Genomic DNA, 26924 nt, shown 5'->3' with positions numbered 1-26924 from the left:
CAGTGGGCGACCCAGGCCAGAGCTCTGCCCAGAAACAGCGGGGGCTCGGGGGCAGCTGGGGGCAGACCTCAGCCACGGCCTCACCCTGTGCCCCCCTCTGGGGGTCTCAGGTTACGGTCGCCCCAGGCATGGTCCTCATGGTGGGGCGAGGCGCTTCTGCTGCCCCCCTGCAGCAGTTCGGGGTACAGGGAGTGTCCTCAGTAGTAAGGCAGCAGCAGCAGCTCCTCGGCACCCGGCTTCTAGCCTGGTCCCTGTGTGCTCCCCGGCTAACGGTGGCCATGTGGGGCGCAGAGGAGTCCTTGGCAAAGGAAAGGGGGGGTGAGTGTGTGGGTGTGTGTGTGCGCGCGCGCGTGCGTGGGGGTGCTCGCCGGGAGGGAGAAGGGCAGAACCTGTGGCAGCGCTCGGTTGCTATGCAGTTTCTATGGCAGCAGCATCCTCAGACCCAACTTTCACCCGTCGTTTAGCGCCCATTAAGGTAGAATAGTGTGGGGGAGGGGAGGGCGCGGCGGCGGGGGAGGGTGGGGAGGGGAGGCTGGGAGCCCAATCTGAGGCTGCCAGGCAGGCGTGCTCCCCCCCGGAGCCTCAGCCCAGACACTCAAGCAGCGATTCTGTCTCCTCCTCCTGCTCCGCAGCCCCAGCCAGTGAGCGGGAAGCAGCGGCCCGGCTGGCGGGGAGAGGACGCGCTGAGCCCGCAGCCATATTGAGGACCTCTGGGCCCCTGCCCCCCTCGACCCCCGGCCTGCGGGGTCTCGCCTCTGCTCCCGGGCCCTGCTGCCCAGCCGGCCAGCTCTGGGCTCCCCGGAGCCTCTGTTTCCCCTCTCGCCACCCCTCCGTGATCAGAGGGAAAGTTTTGGGAAATGCCGATTGCCCAGCTGCTGGAGCTATGGAAGAAGATAGAGGTGGAGCCCATGGAGATAGAGGTGAGCAGCGGAAGGAGAAGGGACTTCTCCGCGGGTCCCGGGACACGCTGACTCGTGGCGTGTGTTTGCTGTCGCGGATTCAGGCTTACAGAGTGACCCTTGCGTGGCAGAGACGGGTGTTTAATGTGTATAGATGTATGCATTGCGTGACACAATATGTATGCACAGGCAGACACACACATAAACATTACACGTGTGTGAGCACACGCGGCATTGCGTGGCTGTAACTATGCGCCTGAACACGAATGCACGGAAGACCCCGCTCTGCATGCTCCTGAGTGTGCGTCTCCGGCTTCGTGTCCCCCCTCCCCTGTGCCGCTGATGTTCCTTCAACAAGTGGCTTTGAAGGACGATCACTCCGTTTGCTCCAGGGAAGGGGGAAGCCAGCAGGCAAACCAACGGCTTGTTTCTTAAGGAACAGAGGCGTAAAGACAGTACAGTCCGGACACGCACACGTTTGATAAGGGGGAGGGGTCCAGGCAGGGAGCCGAGGTCAGCAGAGGACAGTGTCGTGGGCCCCGCCCAGCTGGCCGATGGGTGCCGAACCCCCGCTGAGACGTTTAGCTGGTGCTTTCCCGGGAGACATGGGACTCTGCTCCCTGGAACTGGATTTGTCTCCTTGGAATTGCAGGTGGCCAATCTACACTTTTCCTGGAAGACAAAGCTCCCCCAAACGATGAACACCTGCTGCGTTATTAGATGGACCTGTGCTGTGTTTATAGCAACTCAAATGTGTTTGGGAAGGGATGATTTTAATAACTTACCAGAGCATCACAAAACCCCAGCTTGGATTTCCGCCTTATTTCCTATACCTCTGAATTCAGTTCTTCCTATTTTAAGTGTTATTTATTTACATATCATATATTGATAGTCACATAACATCATTTTAAACGGAAGGAGGGATTCTGTTTTAGAAGAGAATTTACTTGCTAGTTTATATTATTTACTGTGTTTTGGAAGCCAAAGTAACTTCATGGTGCTTGGCACGGATGCTGGTGCTCGGCAGGGGCCGGGGCCCAGCGCGGAGGTGGGGGCTGGGCCCCGGCTGGCACGGCCCGACAGAGCTGCCTGTGGAAAGGCTCCCAGCTCCTCCTCGCCGTTCCCGCGGCGCCGCACCAGCCTTGGCCGGGAAGGCAGGGCCGTGTGGAGAGCCTGTCACGTACCAGGGTTGCCAATTCATGCTTATCTTTTAACAGAATTAATGAATGCACTGAATTAGTGAGTGGCCAGCGCCCTTCTCCTGTGTCCTGGTGCTTGGGGAAGCCCCCGGGCTCCTGACCCACATGTGTTCAGGGCCGGGGCCCCTCAGCAGTCGGCCAGCCGGAAGGAGGCCCTTCTGCAGGGAGGATCTGGCCTCGGGCGCAGACAGAGAAGGACGGGAGTGAGGAGAGAAGGAGGCTCTGGAAATGTTTCCTGGGACCCGGCTTCACGTTTCTGCCACTGCCCGGGGCCCTGGGGAGCAGCGTGTGGTTTAAGTATTGTTTAAATGGACAGAATATGCACCTGCAATGACAACACTCACTTTCCCAACAGGCCATGACCCCGACAAGAACTTGCAAATAACAGGAATTCCGAGCGGGGTGACGGGCAGCCGCACCACCTTGCCACCCCGTTTAGAGGGCCTACGGGTCCTGCACTTGAGGCTGCCGCACGTGCGACCACAGAAGGGGAACGGGGTGAGCTGGGAGGGTCTGCAGGCGTCCCGGGCAACCGCTCCGCAGCAGCGTGCCCGCGGGGTGTCTGCCTGGGCAGAGCATCCGGGGCCCGTGTGCTTGGGACCCAGTGACCAGGCTCCGTCTGCCCAGAGGCTGAGTCCGAGCCAGGTCCCGGCGCTTCTGGTCCAAGGGCACATGCAAATCCAGAAAGACGTGACATCCGCCTGCTCTGGAACTCGGAGCTGGTGTTACTTCCCGGTTGTCCCCCGTTTTATGTTGTACGGCGGTGACATAACGCACATAGCAGACACGGAGCAAACCGAGACGCAGCCCGGCTGGCCTCTGACGGCCACATCGAAGGCCATCAAACTGTGGCACCGCGCACGCCATTCTCACGGGGAAGTCTGGGGGATGCCGGGGCTCACGCTGCCACTTCCGCGCGACGGGGATGGGACCAGACGCCGGGTTCCGGGGCTGGCAGCCTCCGCCCGTGGGTCACGTTCGTCAGGTGTTTCTGAGCTGCCCCCCTTGCCCTGCTTTCTCCTCCATCCTCTGAGCTGAGGTGGGTGTGAGGTTCACTGTACGAAAAAATACTGTGTGTCGTCCTTGAAAATCGGCACGTGGACCCGGGGAAGCTCCTCTGACTGCCTAGGGGAAGGGTTTGTGGTTTTATAAGTGGTTCGGGGTGGCATATTTTCCTGTTAATGAGGAGTGTTGACAAGGAAACCCGTGCTAATTAAATCGGGGACCACCGCAAGGTCCCCGAGGACTCCGGCGTCGAAGGAAGCCCGCGCGGCCATGTGAACTGTGCTTTGGGGAGTTAAATGCACGGCTCACAGGCAGGCTCCCGGAGGCCAAGGGCGGCCCTGGGAGACGGGCGGAGGCAGGCAGCTGCCGAGCCAGCCCGGCAGGTCCGATGGCCCCGGGGACCGGCGTTCTTTTCAGAGGCCCAAGCCCAGGCTGCCTTCCTGGGATGGCATCGGGTTGGAGGGAAGGAAGAGCCCTGTTTTGGACACGGGACGTGGTTCCGCCAAGTCCCCTCCTCTAGCTTGTACCCGGCAGTTTGCAGCTGCTGGGCTGGAGGATGGAATGAGAAATCGTGACAGCAGCTGGCTCAGCGTGTGCCCCGCAGTGGCGCCTGGCAGAGTCCCCTCTGCCCCGCTAGGCCGCGGGGGCCGCCCTGTCCTGGTTTCATACATGGGGACAATGGGGCCCAGACACTGCTGTTCAGGGCGCCCTCCGCCTGCAGGGACACTGGCTGTCTCTGTGTGAGTCAGGACCTGGCCCTCTCAGACTTAATTCCTCCTCGGAGCTGAGCGGGGCTGTGACACTCCTCCCCGCCTGCACATTTTCACTGTCACGTCTCTGTCCCCATGCTTTAGCTCATGGTAAAGCCACCCCCGTGTGGGGCCAGGGGTCACATACGTCACCTGGCTCCTCCCATCAGTGTAGCGTAAGCGACACACAGTTGATTTAGTCACTTGTAATTGCAGTTACAAGCCCAGGCTGCCTGACCTGCTGCCTGTCGTATAAAGCAGAGGTCCCCAACCTTTTTGGCACCAGGGACCAGTTTCACGGGACACAATTTTTCCGTGGACTTGGGGCGGGGGATGTGGGTGGGTGGGAGGCAGGAGGTGGAGCTCAAGTGGGTCCCCAAGGTGCGAAGGATGGAGGTTGGGGACCCCTGACATAAAGGACGCGTCTCTGACGGGAAGCTTCATGCAGGTCCAAGTGGACTCAGGTGGGAGGGGACGCAGAAGCAGCCCCCCGTTCCGCGGGGCTAACGCAGGGTGCCTGGGTCGTCCTTCGTGCCCATGTCCTGCTGTCTGCAGGACGCTGACCCGCTCACTGTCTGACGTGTGTCTCTGTCCCCAGACCACCGAGGACGACCTGACCCTGGACTCCACGCCCACCACAGAAGAAGCCGCAGACGAGGTAACTATACACGTTTTATTACAGCCTGGTTACTGGGGGAGGGGCGGAGAAAGTGGGGGGAGGGGAGGGGAGGGTGATGTGTGAAGTTCATGGCCCCTCGTAGCTGTTTGGTGTGCCCGGACCTTTTAAAGGGGAAATGGCGTTAAAGGGAAATGGCGTGCTAGCCTCCAGAGACGGGTGTGCAGAATCCGCAGGGCACAGTGGGGTGAGCGCTTCCCCTCCTGGCACGTAGGGACCGCAGCCCCTCGGCCTGTCTGGAGAAGGGTCAGCTCCTGCGGGGACGCACCCCGGGGGGCGTGGGGATGCGCCCAGGCCGCCTGGAGATGGGTGGAGACCGTGAGCAGAGACAGGAGCTGGACGTTGCTGGGAGGGTGACATTCTGAGGTGGGCAGCTGTGGGACAGAGAGAGTGGGAGCTGTCACTGTGTCCCCGTGCTCACCCACGTGGGAGCGGGGGAGCATCGCTGGCAGAGGGGACAGGACCGGTGTCACAGGGCAGAGGTGGCCACAGCACTTTCTGCAGGAGCCCTGGAATGGAAGGGTTACTACTCCCAGGGGCAGCTGCAGGGTAGGGTCCTGCCCAGGGGTCAGGCTTCTGTCCCTAGTGAAGACCCCTCTCAAAGGCAGGTAGGGCGACGGAGAGGGGACTGGACGGTCACAAAGGCTGAGCAATGTGGGCCGCTCGGCCGGGCACCACTTGGGACCATGAAGCTGTAAGAGTGGCGGGCATACTGACGTCTAAGAATAGCCGGCAGCTGGGGTGGGCCGCAGGGTGGGTCGGTGCGCAGGGCCGGCCCGGGAGCTGGCCCGCCCTGCCCTCCACACTAAGTACCGCGCAGCTGCGCTCGCTTTCCGCTCAGCGCCACCGCGTCTGTGGTCACATGGCATCCCAGGGGGGGCTGAATACGGCAAAACGGCACAGCGCGGCCTCATCCTGCGCCGGCAGCCCTGGGTGCGGGAGGAGCATGCTCAGCCCCAGCCTGCAGCGGCCTCCCTGCGTGTTGGGCAAAGTGTCGGCCGGCCCTGGCCCTTGGCGGTCCTGGGGCAGCAGGGGAGCCCCGCCGTCACCAATTCCACAGCGGGGACAGGGTGACTAGACACCCGAGCCAGTCGCTGTCCTGAAAAGATGCAGATCCGACTCTGCACCTGCCCAGGAGCAGGGTGAATGGGGTGGGGGGACTCCCTTCAGTGGACAAGGTTCGCGGCCCAGGGTCTCTGAGAAACCCAGCACAGCCTGTCTCTTAGTAACACTTTGCTCGGCGTGCGTGGGGACTTTGGTGTCCAGGAAACCTCCAGCGGATTTCCTGCAGGCAGGTAAACATGGTAACTGAGCAGTTAGCCCCAGGAGGCAGGCCATGTGGCTCTTAGCCAAGACGCACGTGTGGACTGTTCGTTTCGGTGGCCCCCCGACTGGGCAGGCCGCCTGGTTGCGTGACAGGGTGTGCCCAGAAGTGCTTACACAGAGAGCATCTTGTCACTTCATTCCCCAGACCTCCTGGTCTCAAGGTATGTTATCTTTAACATTAAAAAAAAAAACTCTCACCCAGGGACATGCTCACGGATTCTCAGAGGGAAGGGAAGGCAGAGAGGAAGAGAGGGAAACGTCCATGTAACATCCATGTGCGAGAGAAATATCAGTCGCCTCTCGCACGCCCCCCAACCGGGGACCACACCCGCACCCCAGGCCTGGGCCCGGACCAGGAATCGAACCTGTGACCCTTTGGTCCACGGGACGACACTGCAAACAAGTGAGCCTCACCGGCCGGGCCTCACCCTTGCCGGTTCTGGTGGGAATGTAGCTGTCCACGTGTTGCAGGACGCAGCCGAGGCAGCCCACGTCTTCAAAGGTGTTTTTGGAGCTGAAAAGTGAGAGAGAGCGTTCACGCTGTCTCCGGACGTTGCCTTGTCTGGGCGACAGGCAGGCGGTGCCCCCTCGGCTCCGGGGAAATGAGGAAGAGCGTTCCCGACCAACTTCCGGAGAAGCCCGCGGGCCGTGCTGTTGCCGCGCAGACGCGTTGGCGGGGCCCGTGGGCAGGGCGCCGGGGAGCCGGGTGTCCTGGGAGAGGACGGGGGCGGTGAGGGCCGCGTGCGCCTTCTGTGCCGTGGCCGTGTCTCCACGGGGCCGGGCTCCCCTGCTGGGGCGCTTGCTCCTCCGTCGCCGGAGGGTCTGCGGCTCAGGGAGCAGAGATCAGACGTCCGCTCTCTGAGGACAAAATGCTTCGCCCTCTGAAAGCCTGTGATGACGGAACAACCTTATTTAGGAAAAACCCATTCAAGTCGACGGCAGTTTGCTCATGTGTTCAGTCAACCAGCCGGTAACGCTTACGGACACTGGGGGCAAACGTCATGCTCCGCCCTGCGGGGCGGATGGGTGGCAGGCCTGTCCCGGGGGGGGGGGGGGGCGGGGAGGCGCTGAACGCGCCAGCCGGGCCTCCTGCGGCGGACGCGGCGTTCCTGCCTGTGCGGGACACTCCTCACCTGCATGTCACGTGTGCTGAGGTGTAGAACACGCTTGGGATAGTTGCTGTATGAACACGTCGATGCAGCGCACGCCCACGTGTATCCATGTCAGGGCCCCGTGCCGACCCCCGAAAGGCCGGGAATAAGGCTGGAAATGGACGGGCGGTGGGGGCTTGGTGTTCTGGAGACGCGGCCCCAGCAGGCCCGGCAGGGAGTGTGGTCTCAGTGGCGCCTCCAGGGGTCGTCGCAGGGGGCCTGGCGGAGACAGGCCGCGCCCGGGAGGGGGACTGGACGCAGAGATCCCCTGGGCGTGTCTGAGGCGCCTGCTGCGTGAGCTGCTGGGGTCCTGCGTCCTGTCTCGTTCCTGCGGCTTGTGGGGAGCAGGGCGGCGAAAACGCAGCTGTCGGGGCGCCTGCGAGTTTGCCGTTGGGTGTGGGGCGCAGGCCTCGCGGGGTCGGCCGGTGTCCGGGAGCCCCTGGGCCCATCGCCCTGTGGGGGGCGGCGTGGTGTCAGGACGCGGACGAGCGCCCAGGCGTTGCTCCTCTCTGCCCGTCACCTGTCACCGTCCCATGTGTAACCCTCCGTCTCTGGAGTTCAGACGCTGTCCCCCTGAAACTCTGCTGCCTGCACGGCAGCACAGACAGCGGGGGGTGGCACCTCCCACGGCAGCCTTCCGCTGCTGGGACGCTGCCGGGAAGACCTGTCCCCAGGGGTGGTGGCCGCGGAGGGAAGGCCACTGTCCGAGGCTCTGGGAAGGTGCCCGAAGAGGTGGCCGCAGCTGCCCGGACCTGGCGTCTTCTCAGGGGCAGCTGTACCCGTGGGCAGGTCCTCAGGGCAGGAGGCTCTGTGACCCCCGGGCACCTGTCCTCCACCAGTGACCGTGTCCTGGCTTTGCTGTGGCGAAGGCGTTGCTGCTCTGGGGGAGGGGCGCAGAGCAGGCGAGGGCGGAGATTGGGGGCCACACAGGAGCCCCCCATGCATGAGGGAGAGAGGATCCCCAGTGTGTTACCGGCACCCTTTGGACTCACGTCATGGTAAGTGGGGGGCTCCCCCGGGTCAGCTGAGCCCCTGGAGCAGACCGCCTGTAGTTCCCACGCCTGCCCCGCAGCCCTGCCGCCCAGGAACCCAGACAGAGATGCGCCGTTCCTTAAAACAAAGAAAGAAAAGCAGCCCAAGCTGACTCGAATAGAAATGAGGCAGGAAGAATAATGAATTCTCAGAACTCATAGAGCAATTGGCAGCAATGCAATTACACTTCCCAGAGACAGTTAAGGGTTTTGAAAAGAGACGGATGGAGCAAGCTTCCGGCGTCTGTCACAGCTCCGGAGCCCGCGTCACCCGCCCGCCCAGCCCCGTCCCCGCACACTGGTATCTGTTATTGTTCACACCTTGCTGTGCGCTGGCTCCCACGTGGGGACAAGCCGGTGGCCTGCGTGGCCTGTGTGGGCACCACCACGCCGGGGCGGCGTTTTCTGCCAGCAGTGAGGTCGTGGGGGGCCTCCTACAGAAAACTCCAGTTCTCCCGGGAAGCTCTGGTCCCTGTCACAGCCGAGAACACATGACCCCCCGTGCCGAGGTCACCGCTAAGGCACAGAGCAAAACGCCCAGTGGAAGCTGCATGTCCCAAACTTGAATGCAGAACCGTGGGCTGTCCAAGCCCGGAGATCAGGTGTGGGTGCCTCAGCGTCCCCGGTGCTGGCACCTGCAGGAGGTGCCGCGCACGAGCTGTGGAGGAGACCCGGTGACCCCCTCCTTCCTGCACCCCAGAGGGGGAGGAGCTCTGCTTCTCCCTCTGCTTTTCAGGAAGTGAAACTGAGGCAGCGAAGATGGCGGATGCACTTTGCTGAGCACAGCGGGAGCCAACGAGCTATTGTGAACGAAAGCCTTTCCCGCTGACTCCCTTTCCCGACTCACTCGTTCTCCTGAACGGACCTGGTGCCGGGCGGTGGACTTGGCTGATGGCATCGGGTCCAGGCCTAGTGCAGTGGCTGGTCCTTTCCTCTGGGTTCCCGGCTGGACCCCTGACAGCCTGGCCTGCCCCCCCCCCCCCTGCGGAGCCTCCCCACCGGCCCCTGCCCGGCCTCTGTGCCCACACGGGAGACCCCAGATGTTGCGATGTCCAGCCCAGCCCTGCATTTCTGGGTCGGACTCCCTGACCCCACTGTGTCTCTTGGGGTGCGCTCCTCCTTTCCCCAAATCCTCTCTTCTTCCTCTATATTAGGGAAAACACAAAGCTGCTCCTTTTCTCATGGGTGCGAAACACCCAGGGGAGATTTAGCTGGAGAGGCTTTTGAGAATTATCCTTCCCCTGGCTGTTTCTTTTTCCCCTCTGTCATGGGTGGAATACATTATCGGCTCACGTGAATGATAAAAGTTCCTTTTGTAAAATCTGAGCTTTACATTAACCTCAAGCGGATAATTTGAATAATTGTGGGGAATGGTTCTATGTGCCTCGTGTCAGTGGGTTTTCCGCACCGCGGCGCCGTGTGCGCGGGTGAGGCGCGGGGGGCGGGCAGAACACTGCGGGCTTATTATTTTTCCCGCAGATGTTTTGAAGGAATAAAGTGAAACAAGGCAGACTCTCCCCTGTAACACAGACGCAGCCGGAGCCGGGCGTGCAGACAGAGACCACGATTTGTGTGAGTCATGCGAACCTCTAGGGAATCATCGAAACACGTTTTCTCCGAGATGTTGTAGCAAACACCCCTCGGTGCCAAGTGTGCGCTGAGTGAGCGCCAGCACGCGTGGGCCATGGCTGCCTCCCGTCCCTCCGCGCGTGCGTGGGCCGCGCGTCTCCTCCGCGTGCGCTGTCCTGGGGGCCGGGGGGCGCCCAGGCCCTACGCCCACACGCTCACGTGTGGCCCCACAGAGCAAACTGCACGTGACTTACACGCAGAGAAAACAAGCTAGGGCCTCCGTCTCCTGGAAGAAGTCACTCAGACATTTATTGAGCATCTGTTTGGGCGTCAGAGAGACACAGTGAGACATTCCCTGTCGTCCTGGAAGTCAGTCTGGGGACTCAGACATCCAAGGGCTTGTTTCCTAAGTCACAGGACAAACGCAAGGTGGCGTGTCCTCGTGGGAGCCGCGCGGTCTCCCGTGCTCCAGCCGAAGGCCCCTGCCTCCCGGCCTCCCTCCTCTTCCTCAGTTCCCGCAGCAAGTGTGGGCGGAGCGCTGGCCTCGTGCCTGGGCCTGTCGGGTGCTGGGGACTCAGCGGTGCTGGTCACCGCAACGGACGGCGTCCCTGCCGCAGGCCCCCCCCCCCGCCGCGGTGTAGCGTCTTGCAGACAAACACTAAATAGTGGGGGCCATCGGTGGGGGACCGCTGTGTGTCACAGTCACAGAGCTGTCACGACCAGATGCAGCGCGTGCTTCCCAGGCGGCCTGGATTTGGAAAAAGCAGCCGTAGGGTATCGTTCGTGGGCCGGGTGCGGAGGTGCAAATGTGGGGACATTCGGGTTGATTTTCATACACATCCTACGCTTCACCTCTGAACATTCCAATAGGCCTCTTAAAAAACATTTTCTACATGAACAAATACCGTTATTTCTGACATTTGGCACTTCACGCTGCCTTCCCCCAAATCATTGACTTAGGAAGGTCAAAAGCACCTCATACATTATTTTACTTCCACGTCCTTTTACTTCCTCAAAAAAAAAATCCTAGCTGAGTCGTGCCTCTGTTGGGCAGGGCATCGATTTCTGGCTGTTCATTTTTGTTAGCTGCTGACTTCTGACTTCTTCATATGAGGCTTTGGAAAACATCCTCCCTCGAGGACACGCTTATTGATTTGCAAGAGAGAGAAGCATCGATCAGTTGCCTCTCATGCGCGCCCCCAACCAGGGACCGAGCTGCAGGCTTCTGGGGTACGGGACCACCCTCCAGCCAACGAGCCGCCGGCCAGGGCCCTCGGCTGAGGCTTTCAGAGCACAGGGTGCCCAGCCGTGACCCGGGCGGCCAGAGGCTCTGCCCAGGGGCCTGCCGTGCACAGGGCCACTGCTTGCCCAGGAGCTGGAGCGGCAACCGCCTCTGAAGCAAACTGTGAATCAGCACAGATCCTGCTGCTTGGCTGGCGTTTCTCGCGTGGAAGGAAGAACAGTGGATAGATTATGGGCAGGAAGCAGACCAGCGAACCACAGAACCCCCAGCATTCCGGTTCCGCCGGGGCCGTGGAATACCCTGAGCACCTGGCAGCAACAAAAGCCAGCTACCTGACAGGTCCGACGGGCGCTGAGCCCATCAGAGGGCACGGCAGCCGGGCGAGCCTCGTCCTCGGGACAGCGGCCCCTTGGAGGGGTCCTGGGGCGAGACCGGCTGCACCTGCGGCGGGGGCAGGTCGGAGAGACAGCCCATCAAAGTGGACGGCAAGGAACCAGCCGCGGGGGCTCGTGCCCCAGCTTAGCACCCGGGGGGGGGGGTTACACAGGGGCCACACCCCCACGTGTCCCTCTCGTGGGCCTTCACTGAAGGTTCAGGAGGAAGAGGGCAGCGGGCAGGACCTGACGGCCACCTGGGACAGGCACAGCCCCGACACCCCAGCCAGCGATCAGCACTGTCCTCCCGCGTGGACACTAAAGCCGGCCGCTCCGAGACGGGGTCAGGAACCCCAGCTGCAGCTGTACTTCTGTGCCTCAGCTGTACGGACTGGAAATTGAAATGAGAACCGTGGGCAGAAGCATCCCCCACTGTAACACGCAGGATAAAGCTTACAGAACGATGCAGGGGTGCGTCTGGAAACCGGGAGGCGCTGGTGGGAGATGGAAGAAGGCTCAAGTCGATGAGGGGACCTCCCACGCTCCTGGGTAAGAAGACACGCTCTGTGACGGCGCCCCTGTGTGCCCTGGGAGTGAGGCCCCGTGCCCGACCAGCTGCAACCCCAGCAGGTCTTCCCCTTTTAGAGCAGAATCCAGCAGAGGGCAGAGAGTGCCCAAGTGCCCCCGGCCCCACGCGTGCACAGCGGCCCTGTTGTCAGCCTTGCCCCGCAGACGGGTGGGCGGGCCACAACGGCTGGACCTCCACTGCCACGTCCTGGCCTCCCAGGCACACGGTCTACACGAGGGCTCCCTCTTGGTGCTGTCTGGGCAAATGCGTGAGGACACCACCCGCCCGTCGCTGCCCTGCCATCACCCCGGCTGCGGCTCTTCACCCCTGTCCCCCACCCTCCCCGCAGCCTCTCATCGCTCCGGTCTCCATAGGTCCGCCTTTGCCGGGATGTCACAGAGTTGGAACCATACAACATGTAGCCTTGTCAGACTGGCTCCTCCCACGTTGTCACACGCATGTAAGGCCCCTCCACGTGTTTTCGTGACCCAATGGCCCATATCTCTCAGTTGCTCCATCATCTCCCCTTGTCTGGAGGGACCACAGTATATTTATCCATCGCCTACCGAGGGACACTGCTCGCGTCCAGGCGTGGTGACTGAATAAAGCTGCTATAAACATCGTGCGCAGGTTTTTCTGTGCACGTACGCTTTTGACTCCTTTGGGGTAAATATCAAGGAGCATGATGGGGGGTCATATGCTAAGATCATGTGTCGTGTTGTAAGAAGCTGCCCGAGCGTGTTCCGAGGGGGCCGCAGCAGGCCGCACCCCCACCAGCAACAGACGAGAGTTCCTGCTGCTCCCCACCCTCGCCAGCACGGGGGTCGTCGGGATTTTGGACTCAGGCCATCCTCATAGGTGCGCACACGTATCTCCTTGCGGTTTTAGGTCCTATTTCCCCAGTGACACAGGACGCTCACATCTTCTCAGACACTTACTTGCCATCTTTGTGTTTTCTTCGGTGATGTGTCTGCTCAGGCCTTTTGCCGCATTTTCATTGTTTTTCACTTTATTTTGTTGCTGAGTTAGGAGTCCTTCGTGTATTTTGGAGAGCAGCTCCTTACCGGGGACGTGATGTTTGCACACGCGGTCTCCCAGTCTGGCCTGTGGCTTCTCATCCCCTTGACAGTGTCCTTCGCAGAACTCAGGAAACGTATTTCTCACGGAGTCTAGCTTGTCCGTCATTCCCTTGGTGGACTGCGTCTTCGGTGTCATTGCTTAAAGGTCAGCACACACCGAGGTCACCGGGGCTTCTGCCCTGTCATCTCCCGAGAGGCCCCGTCGTTCCCGCGTCAGCTGCTGACAAGGCCGTGTCGGCTCTGTTGTATCGGCTTCGCTGCTCGTCAGAGATTCACTGCCTGCGTTCATGTGGGTTCGTTTCTGTCCCGGTCCGTGGGTCTGTCTGTCTGCTGTCCGTCCGGTTCCGCACGGCCCTGGTGACTGTAGCTGTGTCGTCAGGTCTAAGGCCGGGCGGGGGGAGCCCTCCGCTTCATTCCTGCGCTTCGGTGCCTTGCTGGCCCCCTGGGTCTCCTGCCTCCGTGCGAGCGTTAGCATCGGCTTATCGATACCCCCAAATAACTTTTAATTGACTTATTTTTGTTATTTTTGAGATGTACGAATTCTTCATCCATTCTGGATATTAGCCTCTTATCTCCTATATGATTTGCAAATATTTTCTCTATTCCGTGGGTTGATTGCATGCTTAGATGCTCCAAAGTCTTAAACTTTGATGAAGTCCAATTTATTTGTTTTTTGTTGCTCCTTTTTTGGTGTCATAGCCAAGAAATCATTGACAACTCGAATGCTATAAAGCTTTCTCTTGTTTTCTCCTAAGAGTTTTATAATTTTAAGTTTTCTGTTTAGGTCTTTGATCTATTTTGAGTCACTTGGTGCTCTTTTGTTTGGTCGTGTACAATCGCATTCAACATTTTAGACCTAACAAAGGTGGGGAAGCAGCGATCAAGGGTTATTGCTTTCTGTTTCTTCAGACCAATCAAAACCTTCACATCGATTTTTAGATTACAAATATAAACTGCATATCAACTGAGAAAAATGTGGGAAAACGGTTTCTATGCTCTAGTTATTCCAGCCACTTAATAAGATCCACATCTGTCTCCCTCAGTAGAACTTAAAATACCCACCAAGTGAGAAAATCTGCCGGAAGAGCATGTCCATTCCTGTCCGAAGTGTCATCTAACGAGCCCTTGTTGTGTTCGTCTTGATTCATTCTTTCTGGTTAATTTCACCCTGTTGGCTTCATTTTCTCCTCAGGGTGCGGATAAGAGAGACAGGACAGTAGGGCGACAGTCACATCGAGGGCCCTGGTCTTTCCTGCTGGGAGACTTCATTGCCAGGGTCCAGGGTTGCCCCCTCGCCACACACACATACACACACACACTCACACACACTGAGTCACACACCCACACACACACACACACACACTCACACACACTCAGTCACACACCCACACATACTCACACACACACTCTCATACACATACACTCACACACACACACTCAGTCACACACTCACACACACTCACATACACACACATACACTCACATACACACAGACACACACACTCACACACACACACACACACACTCACACACACACACGGGCTGTGGTGGCGGCATCCTCCATCCACGGAGCTCTGGAAACAGAGTTCCAGGTGACCTTTCCACATGGTCCCCAGGTCCCGAGACCTGGCAGCCACGGGCTGGGTGGAAGAGTGGCCATTCAGCTTTTTTCAGCCCTTACTTCTCTGGGGTTTGGTCCCCTCCCTACGTCCCTACCTGGTCAGCAGGCCACGCACCCTCTGTGTGTGACCGGAGCATCCCGCCCTGCCCCCTCCATCACTGAGAGCCCACCGCCGCTTTGGCTGTGAAACGGGCTCCTGGCCACGCTGTCGGCTAAGGGCTTTAAAACCGTTAAAAAGCCCTTTGTGTTCCTGTGTGGAAAAGCAGAGCTGAGATGCTGCCGCGTGGGTGGGACTCCAAGGACGCTCATGTCCCATTAGAGGCCACCACGCAGGATGCAGGGACGCGGGAGCTGCCAATGGCAATGACTCGTGGGGCAATGTCTCACTGTGACGGGTTCAAGCCAACCCATGCACACCACACACGTGCACACACACACCCTGTGCACACGTGCATACATGCCCACCTACACACACACTCTTTGCACATGTGCACGCATGTGGACACCATGCACATGCATGCACACATGCACCCACGCACACACCTTGTGCACGTGTGCATACATGCACTTGCACCCATGCACATTCACCCACACATGCACGTGCGCCAACACATGTGTGCACACGCACGCGCCCACACCTGGTGCTTGTGTGCATGCACCCTCATGCACACACCCGGGAAGACTAACTGGGTACCTGATAGAATATTCAGGTTACATTTCTGGCCCATTTGGGACCCATGTCCTCAGAGCATCTCAAAGGGAACCCGCATCGTGCCTGCTGACACGGGCAGGGGTCCCGGGGGGGCAGCTGCAGCCGGCCCCAGTCACCCTGCAAGTGGCTGTGCCTCGGGCAGAGCACACAGGGGTCCCAGTGCTGGTTTAGGTTTGTCACGCTTTCATCACGATTCACACGTGGCTCTTCTTATCTGTGCACTTACTTCCTTTTTAAAAAATATTTTACTTATTTATTTTTTTAGAGAGAGGGGATTGGAAGGAAAGAGGGGCAGGAAAACACAGACAGGAGAGAGAAACATCTGTCAGTGAACATCCGCTGGTTGTCCCCTGCAGGTGCCCTGACCAGGAACCGAACCCGAGACCTGGGCATGCGCCCTGCCCGGGAACCGAACCGACGACATTTTGCTTGGCAGGATGATGCTCCAACCCACTGAGCCACGCCAGCCAGGGCTGCACTTGTTCACTTTCTATAAATATATGCACGACACCTAAACTATACGTGCCGGGGTCTCCCCTGGTGATGTTGGTGTGTGTGTACAAGCACATGCATACACACGCCTGCACACAGGCATACATGCACTCATACCTGCCCGCCTACACACACTCCCCGAGATGCAGCTCTTGAGTGGAATTCGCACAGAGAACGTGAATGTCTGGCTTCAGGAGGGAGTGTCGGGCTATTTTCCAGCGAAACACGGAGACACTGGCCCCACAGCCTCTCCGCACGCAGTGTGGTCAGACCCTTTAATTTCTTTCTCAATTAAATGGGCAGAAGTCGTACATTCCTCGTCAAAGGATGGTCGCCTCTCTATGAGATGCCTCTGTGTGGTCTCTGTGCAGCATAGTCTCTGTTTCTATGTGTGACTTTATTTGGGAAATTGTAAGCCATTGCAGAAGTTAGAGGAGCCGCACAAGGAGCCTCCCTGTCCCCACTGTCCCCACCGCGCGGCCTCGGCGGCATCCCTCGTGGACAATCTTGTTCCCTGTCCCGGCCCTTCCCCCAGCCCACCTCCACCAGCCTGCCTTGAGGGAGCTGACGGCTGACGGTCACGTCACTTAAGCTACAGCTATTTCAGGAAGCGTCTGAAGATGAGCTCCTTCCTTAGAACACACGTGCACACACGTGGTCCCCAAACCAGTGCGCGGCGTACGAATGTAAGAGCGTGTTAATATCATCGGGAGTCGGGCCTTCGGCTCTCCCCGGCCGTCTGGCTTTTAGTTGCTTGAGTCACTTCCAAGCGAGGCGCCCATGTCGTGACTGGCTGACTGTCTGGACACGTCACTTAACCTGCGGTCCCCCATCTGGTGTTGTTCTCACGTTTTTGTTCGCTAAGGACACTGGGTCGTTTGCCCGGGCGTCCCAGCGTTCTGAGTTTTACTTCCTGTTGCGTCCCTGATCACGGTCCTCTGTGCCCTGTGCTTCCTGTGATTGGGAAGTTGGATCTGGGGTCTTATGTTCAGGCTTGATTTTTAATTTTTGTCAGACAGCGTTTCCCCCGAGGTGGCCTCTCGCGCCTGTGCCCCAGGACCACCGTGCTCCCTAAGCTCTGCTCCCGCCCTTGCACATGGTCACAGGTCACGCAGAGCTGTCCCCGCGGTCCTGTCACACACAGAGCCTGCCCTTCTGTGAAATTCCTTGCGGGCAGACACGCCACTATCCACACGCGCTGGGCTCACAGCAGGCGACCCCGCGTCCTCGGTGGCCAGACAAGGGCGCACCTGCAGGACCGCAGCCCCCGCACGATGGACGGTGTGGGTCACACGACTCTGTGCACCTGCTCAGGGCCCCCCACCCCGGTGTGACAGCCAAGACGTCGCCAGACAGTGGCCAGCGTCCCTGGAGAACAAAGCCATGCCCCTCCCCAGCTCAGAACCAGCGTTACAGCAGGAGGCGTGTGTGTCAGAGTGCTGGGTCTCCTGCCAGGCCGAGTGGCTCACAGAACCGTAATGGACTGTTTTTAGAGCAGTTTTAGGTTCACAAAAAAAAAAAAAAATGGGAAGGAAGGTACAGAGACGTCCCCTACAGCCCTCCCGCACGCGTGCCCAGCCCCCCACTGCCAACGGCCCGCACTGGGAAGTACGCTTGTTACATCTGACACTCAGTGCACACAGCCCCATCACCCAGAGTCCACGTGGGCTCCCTCTTGCTGTCGTCCCTTCTGTGGGTCTGACAAACGTATAATGACATGTGTCCCCCACTATGGTGTCACACAGAGTAGGGTCCCTGCCCTAAAATCCCTCATGTTCCCCTGTTCACGCTCCCTCCCCTCTGAGACCCTGGGGACCAGTGTCTGTCTTCTGTCCCCATGGGTTCGTCTTTTCTGGGCTGTCACACCGACGGCATCACACAGGGCGGAGACTTCTCAGATGGGCGTCTTCCCCTTGGGGACATGTGTGTGTCTCTCCAGATCTTCTCACCGTATGGGGGCTCAGTTCTAAAGTGGTGACTCAGATCCCATGTCTGGTGGTGATGGGTGATGCTTTCAAAGGTGTTTTGCTTTTTCGTGTCTGAGTGGCTTGGTCATTGTTTCTGAGTCACTAAGAGCAGCCAGTTATCACACCCACCCCCGTCCTCATCCACGTGACAGGCCACTCCTGGGGCGCTGGCTGCCGTCCCTCCTGGGAGAGCACTGTCCCCTCCGTCAGCCGGGGGTTGGTGTGACACACTCCCTCCCAGTTTGCAAGAAACAAAAGAGACAGAGAGAGAGAGAGAGAGAGAGAGAGAGAGAGAGCTTTTAAATGCCCGCTGTGGGGGGAGGTTTACGAGACGCGATGGAGACAGTCTGGTCACCACCAGGCCCACAGCCCACCTGCAGCAGCTGAGCGCAGCCTCGCCACCAGCGCAGGGGCCGCACGCAGCGGCCGCACGCCCCAGCCTCGCCTGCACAGCGCAGACGTTCTGCGTCCCCCGCAGTCCAGCCTCGCCGTGCCGCCGGTGTCGGGGGTGGGGGGCCCCTCTGACAGTCCCCTGCCCGTCCCGGCTGCGTCTGGTGGACGAGGAGCGCAAGAGGTGCTTGTCCAGGTGTTACGTGGTCCCCGCTGTAGTTTAAAAATGAAACCATGACACCCTTGGAAATCATATTTCAAATGGGCCTGATTTCCATGTTTCCACCCTAACCCGTGCGCGTCTCAGCTCAGCTAGCGTCGGGCACACCCGGGGCCCCTCCTCCCCAGCGTCACGGGCAGGCTTGGGCCGCAGCCGCCACTGCGGTAAAACACTACTTAGTGTTACGTCTAACAACTCGCGTTAGAGATACTTTTTAACTTGCACAGAATGTAGGCAAAGAGAAGTGATTTAGAATAATGTTCCCGAGCTAGTAATTAACAGTGCACTTTTAACTTAGTTGTTGGTTCGTTATAATTAAAATAATTTGAGGCTATAATAAGAGAGTCAATTATTTTTTGTTAAGGAGGCAATTTAGTCTCTTCTGGCAAATGTAGTTTGAATTTCCCGAGCACGAGTCCTTACAACAAAGCTCCTGAGAAACGTCGCTTTCCGTGACATGCAAGGGACATTCAGGGCCACCGGTCAGCCTCCTTGGAGTCATTGGGACAGACTGTCTACATCCTTGGAAGGGCCCCTGAGCTTCACAGCAAAGGGACACACATACGTCAGGTGCTCCCTGCGAGCAGCGCGCTACCAGGCCTGTGAGTGTTTTCCGACCTGCTCTGTCTCTTTGGACGGCCCGGGTGTCACTTTCTAGAACGAAGCCCTGTGCTTGCTCAAGGCTGCTCTTTAGATTCCGTCGGCGGGGCCTGGGAACCCTAATGTAACTGACACGGGGTTCCGTCAGATCCCGTGGGGCTCCAGGAAGAGGCAGAGGGCCTCAGGAAATCTTTGGGGAGAGGTGGGTGTCACGTATGGTCTGCAGGACAGTTTGGGGTTGGCCCAGCATGAGCGTGGCGTGGGGAGGACTGGAGTGGCCGGGGGGCAGGAGGGCCGCAGTTTACAGATGATAAGCGTATGAACAACATATAAAGGAGCCTAAAAGAGCCGAGGCTCAGAATCCAGGGCAAGGAGAGGGGATGTGCTTTGTAGAAAGAAGGACAAAGATATATTCAGAAACCCCATTGAGTAATAAACGAAGGACCCTTAATCACACTCGTGGACAGGAGGTGTGGCCAAGGCTGCCCTGGCGAGTCCCTTTTCCTCCGCCACGTCCGCCACGGTCCGGAAGCGTGGTGCCACACTCCGCTGGTGGGCTCGTGGCTGGCTGGCAGGTTCGGAGTCGTACATGCGGCGCTCCGGCTGTGGCTCACGGCGTGTGCATGTGCGTGGGTGTGTTTCTCGTTTGATTCCTGTGGTCTGAGCTCCCTGTCTGGCTGCAGAGGTGGTCTGTGCACTGTGCACGTTGTGGCCAGAGGGACTCCCTGGCAGGAGTCCCGAGGCGTGGAGCCAGGAAATCTCCCCTTCTCCTGGCAACATCTTCCAATGCAAGGCTTACGTCCTGGCGCTAAGGGGAGGGGACAGGAGGGAGAGACCGTGCTCCTGCCACTGAGGTCTGAGCTGTGACTCCTACCAGACGCTATTAAAGTGAAATACGTGTTTTCTCTATCCCTTTGCACTCTTTGCTCACACACGCCATCCCGTTTCTGTGCAGAAGCGTCTGCCTTCTGTGTTGGAATGAAGGTCGGAGGTCACGCGCGCCGTCGGGGGACACGTGCCTGCGTGTGTAGGGCGTGGGCGTGGGGCGCGGGGGCCTCAGGGATGCTGTCCCCTGTCAGCCCCGGCAGAGCGGCGCCCTGTGGGGGCTGCCCCGAGGGGAGCCTGTGAGTACCCCGATGTTACCGTCGGCTTTTCTCCCCCGCCTGGCCATCTCACAGCCTCGTGAGGGCGGTTTTCACTCTAACTGTTGAACACTTCCCGGGGAGTCACACTCACAAGAAGCGACTGGTGAAAACCTTTTGTGACCAGACTGAGGCATTTTGTATCCACCTATTATTTATTCTCCTCCGAGAGGGAGGGCGAAGGCAGGACAGCCATCTTCCGATTCATGCGGCCCCACGGTCTGTCCCAGGGACCGCCCCGTCCGTGCCTGCAGGGACCGGTGCTCGGAGCGTGAGGTCAGAGGGCCACGCCAGGACAGCAAGCGGCACGGCCTCGGGGTCAGAGGAGCTCTTGCCCTGCTCCGCCGCCTCGGTGGGGGTCCTTCCATCACCTCCTCCGCATTCACGGCTTCTAAGTTCCGGTGGGCGAGATTTTGCATTTTTTCCTTTGAACTTGGCTCCGTCCACCGTCGGAAGAGGCCTTAGCACCCAGCACCCTTTTTCACAACCACCGAAAGCCCTCTAACGGGCTCGGCGCCCATGGGGATGGGCCCCACGGCTGCTTCCCTGTGAGCTGCGCTGCGGTGGGAACTCACTCCTTCTGTGTGCAGGTGAAAAATGACGGGAACTAGGTGACCGCAAGGCCCTGTCCCTGGGACCGAACCGGCACGCAGGCTAAACATGGCTGTGGTCGTTCCCGAAACATGTCCCCTCGTCGCACGGCCTCGTGTCCTCGGGGAGGAGGCGGGTGGGGCCCTAGGCCAGTGCCTCTCTCCGCGGGGTGTCTGTCTGCTTTCGTGCTCTGATGTCTCTCTGACATCTTCCTAAACCAGCTGGTCCGGGGGCTCTTACGTGGCAGGACGGATGTTACAAGTTTGGCGCCGTGTGTTACTTCGAATAACAGTGTTATCCCAACTGAGTGTCTTCGGTCTCAGTCGCGTCTGCGTCGTAAGCGTGTCGCTGTAGGTCAGCAGCTAGAAGTCAGCGCGGTCCGAAGACAACCGCGCACTCCTCGTGGCTCCGCAGCTGGCGGAATGAACGATCCTCTCTTCCCCACATCCCGTCCAGTGAAGTCTCGGGGAGCAGCCTTTGCACGGGGTGAGCTGGCCTAAGCTCCTTCGGTCTGGTCGCCCCGCACTCCCCGGGGCACGCCACCATCCCAGGGGCACCCGCGGGCTTCCCTGGGCCCCCCCGCATCAGACCGAGTGGAAATGGAGGAGGTGAGCGTTTCTCTGGATTATGTGGAACGGTGAGGGCAGAACAATGTTTAATTCACGTTTCCTCGTCAGGAAAAGCGATTTTGGTCCTCACTCCCTTAACAGGTCGCGCGCAAGAAGCAGTTCCCCCTCCGCCTCCCGTCCCTCCTCTGTCACCGCGCAGATGCGGCCCTGCCGGGCCGGGCGGACGCTCCCGCGGTAACGGGTTCGTGCAGAGCGTTGGCGCCTGTTGCCAGGAGCCTCCTTTGGCGTCTGTGAGCAGCAACGAGCGATTTAGAAGGAAGACGCTTGTTCTCGCTCCTCCGCGCCTTAAAGTGAGAGAGCTGGTACGGCTTTCTGATGAGAGTTTTGAAATCCTTTCTCTCTGTCTTTCACTGGCTAATACGGTCCATGTTTAAAAACGGCTCTTGATTATAATAGGTTTTACAATCCTTTTTTTAAAGAAATGCTTTCTAAGTGGTGTTCCAAGAAGGCGATCCTGGTACCATTAGTTTTTTCCTCACACAAGGACGTTTCTTCGTTGCTTTTAGAAAGAGGAAGGAGGGGGCGTAGGGAGAGAAAGAGACAGAGACAGAGGTCAAGGTGAGAGGCATCAGTTGGTTGCCTCCCATATGCGCCCCGACCAGAGGACCGGACCGGAAACCCGGGTCTGTGCCCGGACGGGGAATCGAACCCGTGAGCTTTCGACGTGGGTGTGTCGTCTGTGTCAGCGCGGTCCTCACCCCGTGGCAGAGTGTGAGGCCTGTGCCCCCGGCCCCCCACCAGCCCCGGGAACCAGGGAAGGCGGGACGGCAGACGGGGGTCCGACCGGGACGCCCTTGTCGCCTCCTAGTCACTCCCCACGTCCCCGGCGGCCCTTCTCAGGGCTGCACCACGGGGTGACAGCCCGCCCCCGGGGACGCTGGCCTGTCCCCGGGGTGACGCACATTTCCCAGGCCGGCTGTCACTGTGCGGCATCGGCGCAGTCACAGGGCAGGACATCGGCTGGAGGTGATGACGCCCAGGAGCCTGCCCCCCGGACCCTTCCCTGAAGTTAAAAGCGGGTGCCGGGTCGCTGCTCGCGGCCAATGGACAGAAACCTTGTCCAGTCGCTTTATTTTGTGTCCTGGCCCCGCGGACGGCTCCTCTCCCGGAAGGGCCAACTCGGCCGCAGGTACGGAGAGCTGGGGCCGCGCAGACCCAGGGGAGCAGCCCTGTCTGCACAGCGGCCCTGCCCCCGCGTGGCCCCCTGCCCCGGCCCGAAGAGGCCTCATTTCTCAAGTCCCGGTGAGTTTTGGGAGGACATTAGTCTAAGTGCAGGGTAATTTCTGGTCTCCGTTCCCAGATATTCCTTTTTCTTTGACCCCAATTAGTTTATACAAAGTCTCAAGGCCAAGGAGAAAGACTTAGCACCCCACTTAAGGAACACAAGTGAAATGATGAAGAATCATTCACGTGATTGCAGGTTCTTATTTTAAAAATAGTAACTCTAAGTAGCAGTTAACGTGGTTACGTACCAGTAAGTTATTTTGTCTTTGTTAATAAGGCGGCCTTTCTAATTCTCTCTATTTCTTAATAAATAAGAAGCTTTGAGCCACTGGCTAAGCCTTACTCTGATGAAATGCTGTCCGGGGCGCTGGCGGGGCACCCCCGGAGAGACCGCCCGTTCTCGGGGCCTGTTTCCCCGTCTGCTCACTGGGGCGCCCACTGCGCTCCCCTCAATGTCACGTGGATGACGGCCGGCTCAGTGCGGCCCCAGCACCGCCCGGCGTGGGGGGCGGTGGCAGTGGCATTGCTCTGGGACAGTCCCGTCACCGCTTGTCTGGACTGGACCTTTATATCACGCATGTAGGACCTTCCACGGTCCTCGACTGGGTCTTTTTTTAAATCTTGCTTTTTGTACTCTTTTTTTCTATATTTTCTCACGTGAATTCATTAGAATAAAAGACCACCACCACCACTTAATTTACCTCTCTGAGTGTCTGCTGCTGGCTAGGGAGGGATTTTACAAAACAATTTTAAGAAAATTATTCCCCCACCCAGCTTTTGGAAATCACACACCTTTAAGACCGTTAAATAATTATTCCTCCAAATATATGTTTTCTGATCAGTTTTAAACTGTTCACACAACTAATAAGTAAGAAATCATAAATGTGACTAATCTGACTTCTCAAAATATTATTTTTTTTGCAGTGAAATATACTCCTTGATTTAAAATTCTGTGCATGAGTTATGTATATGGGACACTTTAAATAAAGAAATTTAAAAGTTGAAAATAAGATGAACTAAACTAGATTCACCAGAATCACATAAGCCTTCCTCTTCCCTTTGCTCTCCCTCCGCTCCTTCCAGTCCGGCACGTCTTCCCCCTGGAAATTCTCTTTATGTTTTATGTTCAACCAAAAACTGTCACTCAGACGTTTCTCGTTCAGCGTGTCAGATCCTTCAAATGCTTTCCATCTTTGAAGAGGGAGACGCAGTTAAAGCATCGCCTAGCCGAGGACGACACCTCCAGCCAAACCGTGTAGCTGAGGCCGTGGGTTAAGTTGGCTCCTCGGCTTCTTCCCTCCACCCAGAGGCCACGGGGCCAGGGAACTCCGCGTCTCACCCTCTCTCTGTCCCACCTGGGACGCCGGCTCTTATCCAGTTCCTAGCAGACAAGTTTTAATCCTTTTCGATTCTTCCTGTTTTAAAAGTTGAAACGAGGAATCCTAGTTCAGTTGTTTTACATTATGAATATTCTCTACCATCACAGACAGACAGACGGAAGGCACATGTTTCCGGCATTTCTAACAACTGAGACGTTTTCCCTGGGACAAATGACCGAGTTAAGGCGAAGGAATGTAAAATGACCCCAGGCCATTGCCGACCACGCTAATGCGTGCGAGGATGGTTTGTCGGGGCGCTTGTCCCTACAGTTCACACACTTCTCCCCCACGCGTTGTGTTTAAAACTGTCCCCAGACCCAGCTCGCGGATGGAGCAGGGACCAGAGAGGGGTCAGGGGCTGTGCCCGGGACCCTCGGGGAGCCGGCTGCGTCCCCCACCCCTGCCCCACATTGAGCTGGCCAGGGCCTCACCAAAGGTGGCAAGTCACTTCTGCCCTCTGCCGGGACCCCTGCCGTGTGGGCTGATTGCGCCCACATCCTCTCCCTCAGGACTCACGTGACTTACTGACTGAAAGTATTTTTCTGGGACCCCTGAGGAGTTGGCGTCATCGCACCGGTGGTCTACGTCCAGGACTTAAGTGAGTTCATCACCCCTGAGGTGCCAGAACTGCTAGGACCCACACGAGCACCTGAGTTTTAAAAGGGGGCCCACAGCCCCGATGGAGCCGCTCAGCTAATCCCCCAGAGCCTGCAGGGTCACCTGAGCCCGGGAGAAGGCGGCTCTGACGGGAGACTCCAGATGTGCCTTCCAAACGTGCACCTACAAGGAATTTTTCTTAGCTACAGGGGGTATTTTCTGGCATTAAAAAGTGTTGATTTTCAGGGTAAAACTATTATACCACTTTTAGCTGTTTCCCCTGGACTCTAAATGCCATAGTGACTTGAGAACCCGCCATTGTCCCTTTTTGAAAAAATTACAGGAAAATGCTTTTCTCAAAGCAGGAACAAGGTCCTGTACCCCTTTTCCCCCTGAATTCAGATTCCCGTCGTCCGTCCGCCTTAGAATATCTCCCACTGTCAGATGTGCGGACGTTTGATAGAGTCTTTTATTCCTCATCTTCCATTCTTGCAGGAAAAAGTCTATTCATAAATGGAAATTAATTTTTAAATTTAATTTTCTGTAACCGTAAGACTCTGTTAACTTTCTTTTGAGTTACGTATTCTAATGCTAACATTGGGATAAAATTGAGTAACGTAAAATATTTTTGAAAGCTGACAATTATTCGCTATAACGAGTGAAATGATTGCAAGTCCCGAGCGCGGGACTGAGAGGGCCGGTCCCCGCCCAAGCTGAGGCGCCTGGGAGGGGCTCACGTCAGTCCCTCCCCTAGTTCTCGTTCATAGGAGCTGAAGCGGCTGGTTCACAGCAGCAGGAATAAAGGGTGGAAATGGAAAAAGATCTGTGACCATAGCGTCACGATCCTCTGAGCCCCTTCCCAGCTGTCCGCACAAAGTCACCTTGTGATTGTCACGGAAGGTTACTTTTAAAGCCCCGTGAGCAGACACTGAACAGACGCTCCTGCCGGTTTGCTGAAGGCAGAGGGGGGGCTGTCAGACTCATCAGCGGATCGTCCCCTTGGTTGTGGGGTACGGGGGCACCCGTGTTTCAGAAGGATCTCTGCCTGGGGTGGGGGGGTTCCGCCCCCCAGGAAAGTGCATGCGGAAGGGTGTTGGGGCTGAGAGTGGAGCCTTTGTTTGGGAAAGGGGACCCAGAGATCATGAGGGGGGGTGGGAGAGGGGGACTGGGCTGAGGAGTTCTTAGGTCCTTTTTCAGGAAGAGTTGAGGATCTGGAAATTATAACTAATTGCTTTAAAAATATTAGACCAAGAGACCCCTGGGAAGGTCTTTGAATTACACTTGCCCAGTTTGAGGACCGCTGAGGTGGGGGGGGGGTCTCACCCCAAGTTCAGGGCCAGCACCCATAGGGTCCGGGAGAGCCAGGCAGACGCCAGTCTGTGCTCGTCCCTTGGGACTTGACAGAGGATGCTCAGGAAGGACCTTGTTTGGCACAAGGGCTTTAGGGTTGGCCCACGTGCGCTGCCTGTGGGCACTCACCGTCGCACCAGAGGCGGCCGCTTTCCACAGAGAAGGCCGCGCCCGCGCCCGTGGGGGTGTGCCGGCGGCACGGTGCTGTCCTTTCTGCAGTGGCGGACCCGGCGCGGGAAGCCACCTCTCTCACTGGTGCCTGAACTGGTCACATTCTAACCCCAGACGTGTGAACAGGACGGGCAGGGGCACTTTCCACGGCAGGAGGTAGCAGGTAACGGGGCTCGGCCCGGGAGCCAGTGTGTGGAGACCCAGCAAGCGCGTGTCATTGTCCCGTGGTTACAGCCGGTTTTCAGGGCCATGTGGTGGAGAAAGGGACACGTGGCTGCAGGGAGATTTACAGTCACCCCGATTCCAAGAGCCGAGAGTTTGGTCTTTGCTCAGCTCGCCTCGAAGCCCACACGACCGTGAGGCTGACGCATGTCTGCACCCTGGAACAAACTGGGTTCTTTTCGCCCTGGCCTGGCTTTGACCAGCACCCTGTGGGTCACCCGGTCTTGGTGCTGCGTGTCCGCCTTCTGGGGACCCTTTCTCCCCTTCTCCCTCCAGCTCAGCTGGGGCCCACGCTCTCGTCCCGTGTGAATGGGGATTACAACCCTCACTAATTTCTGTGCTTAAAAACCCTTCAAGGGCTTGTCCAGGCTGATTTTTTTCTGAAATGAAGTACTTAAGTCATGGCACTGACCTGAAACTATAAATCGACTTTAATCTCCTTAGCTGGCATTCACAGTCTTCCTGCGGGCTCCCCCGCTCCTGCCAGCCTCCAAAACCCACAGGTCTGGAGCAACTCCCTGCCCTGGGACATGGAGTCACCCGAGGGGGGGACGCAGAGACGCCACGGTGGCACCTGTGATCAGGTATCGTCTCAGGGATTGTTTCCGCCTTTGTCCTCAGCTTCGGTCCGACCGGCGCCGGTGCTGTGACCAGTTCACTTGAGCTTCAGACCCCCCTTTTCAAAATATGCTCCCAGTTGCCCTAGAAAATGAAATGTAGGGTAGGGGAGAAAACTGTCCTCGTAGGT

The 26924-nt window shown here is 58.2% G+C and overlaps 1 protein-coding gene across 1 annotated transcript in view; it reads left to right on the top strand.

The window, feature by feature from the left end:
* Positions 1-426: 426 nt before the first annotated feature.
* Positions 427-26924, top strand: part of RPS6KA2 (ribosomal protein S6 kinase A2) — a 149495-nt gene continuing 122997 nt past the window's right edge. Inside the window, exons 1-3 of the mRNA XM_090280075.1 lie at positions 427-475; positions 633-920; positions 4451-4510. Of these exons, the coding sequence (XP_090136201.1) occupies positions 858-920; positions 4451-4510 (123 nt within the window). The 5' untranslated portion in view covers positions 427-475; positions 633-857. The remainder of the gene's footprint in view (positions 476-632; positions 921-4450; positions 4511-26924) is intronic.

This window comes from Furipterus horrens, unplaced genomic scaffold (genome assembly GCF_987537825.1).
Source record: "Furipterus horrens unplaced genomic scaffold, mFurHor1.1.pri manual_scaffold_6, whole genome shotgun sequence".
NCBI lineage: Eukaryota > Metazoa > Chordata > Mammalia > Chiroptera > Furipteridae > Furipterus > Furipterus horrens.
This window is presented reverse-complemented; position numbering and strand designations above follow the sequence as displayed.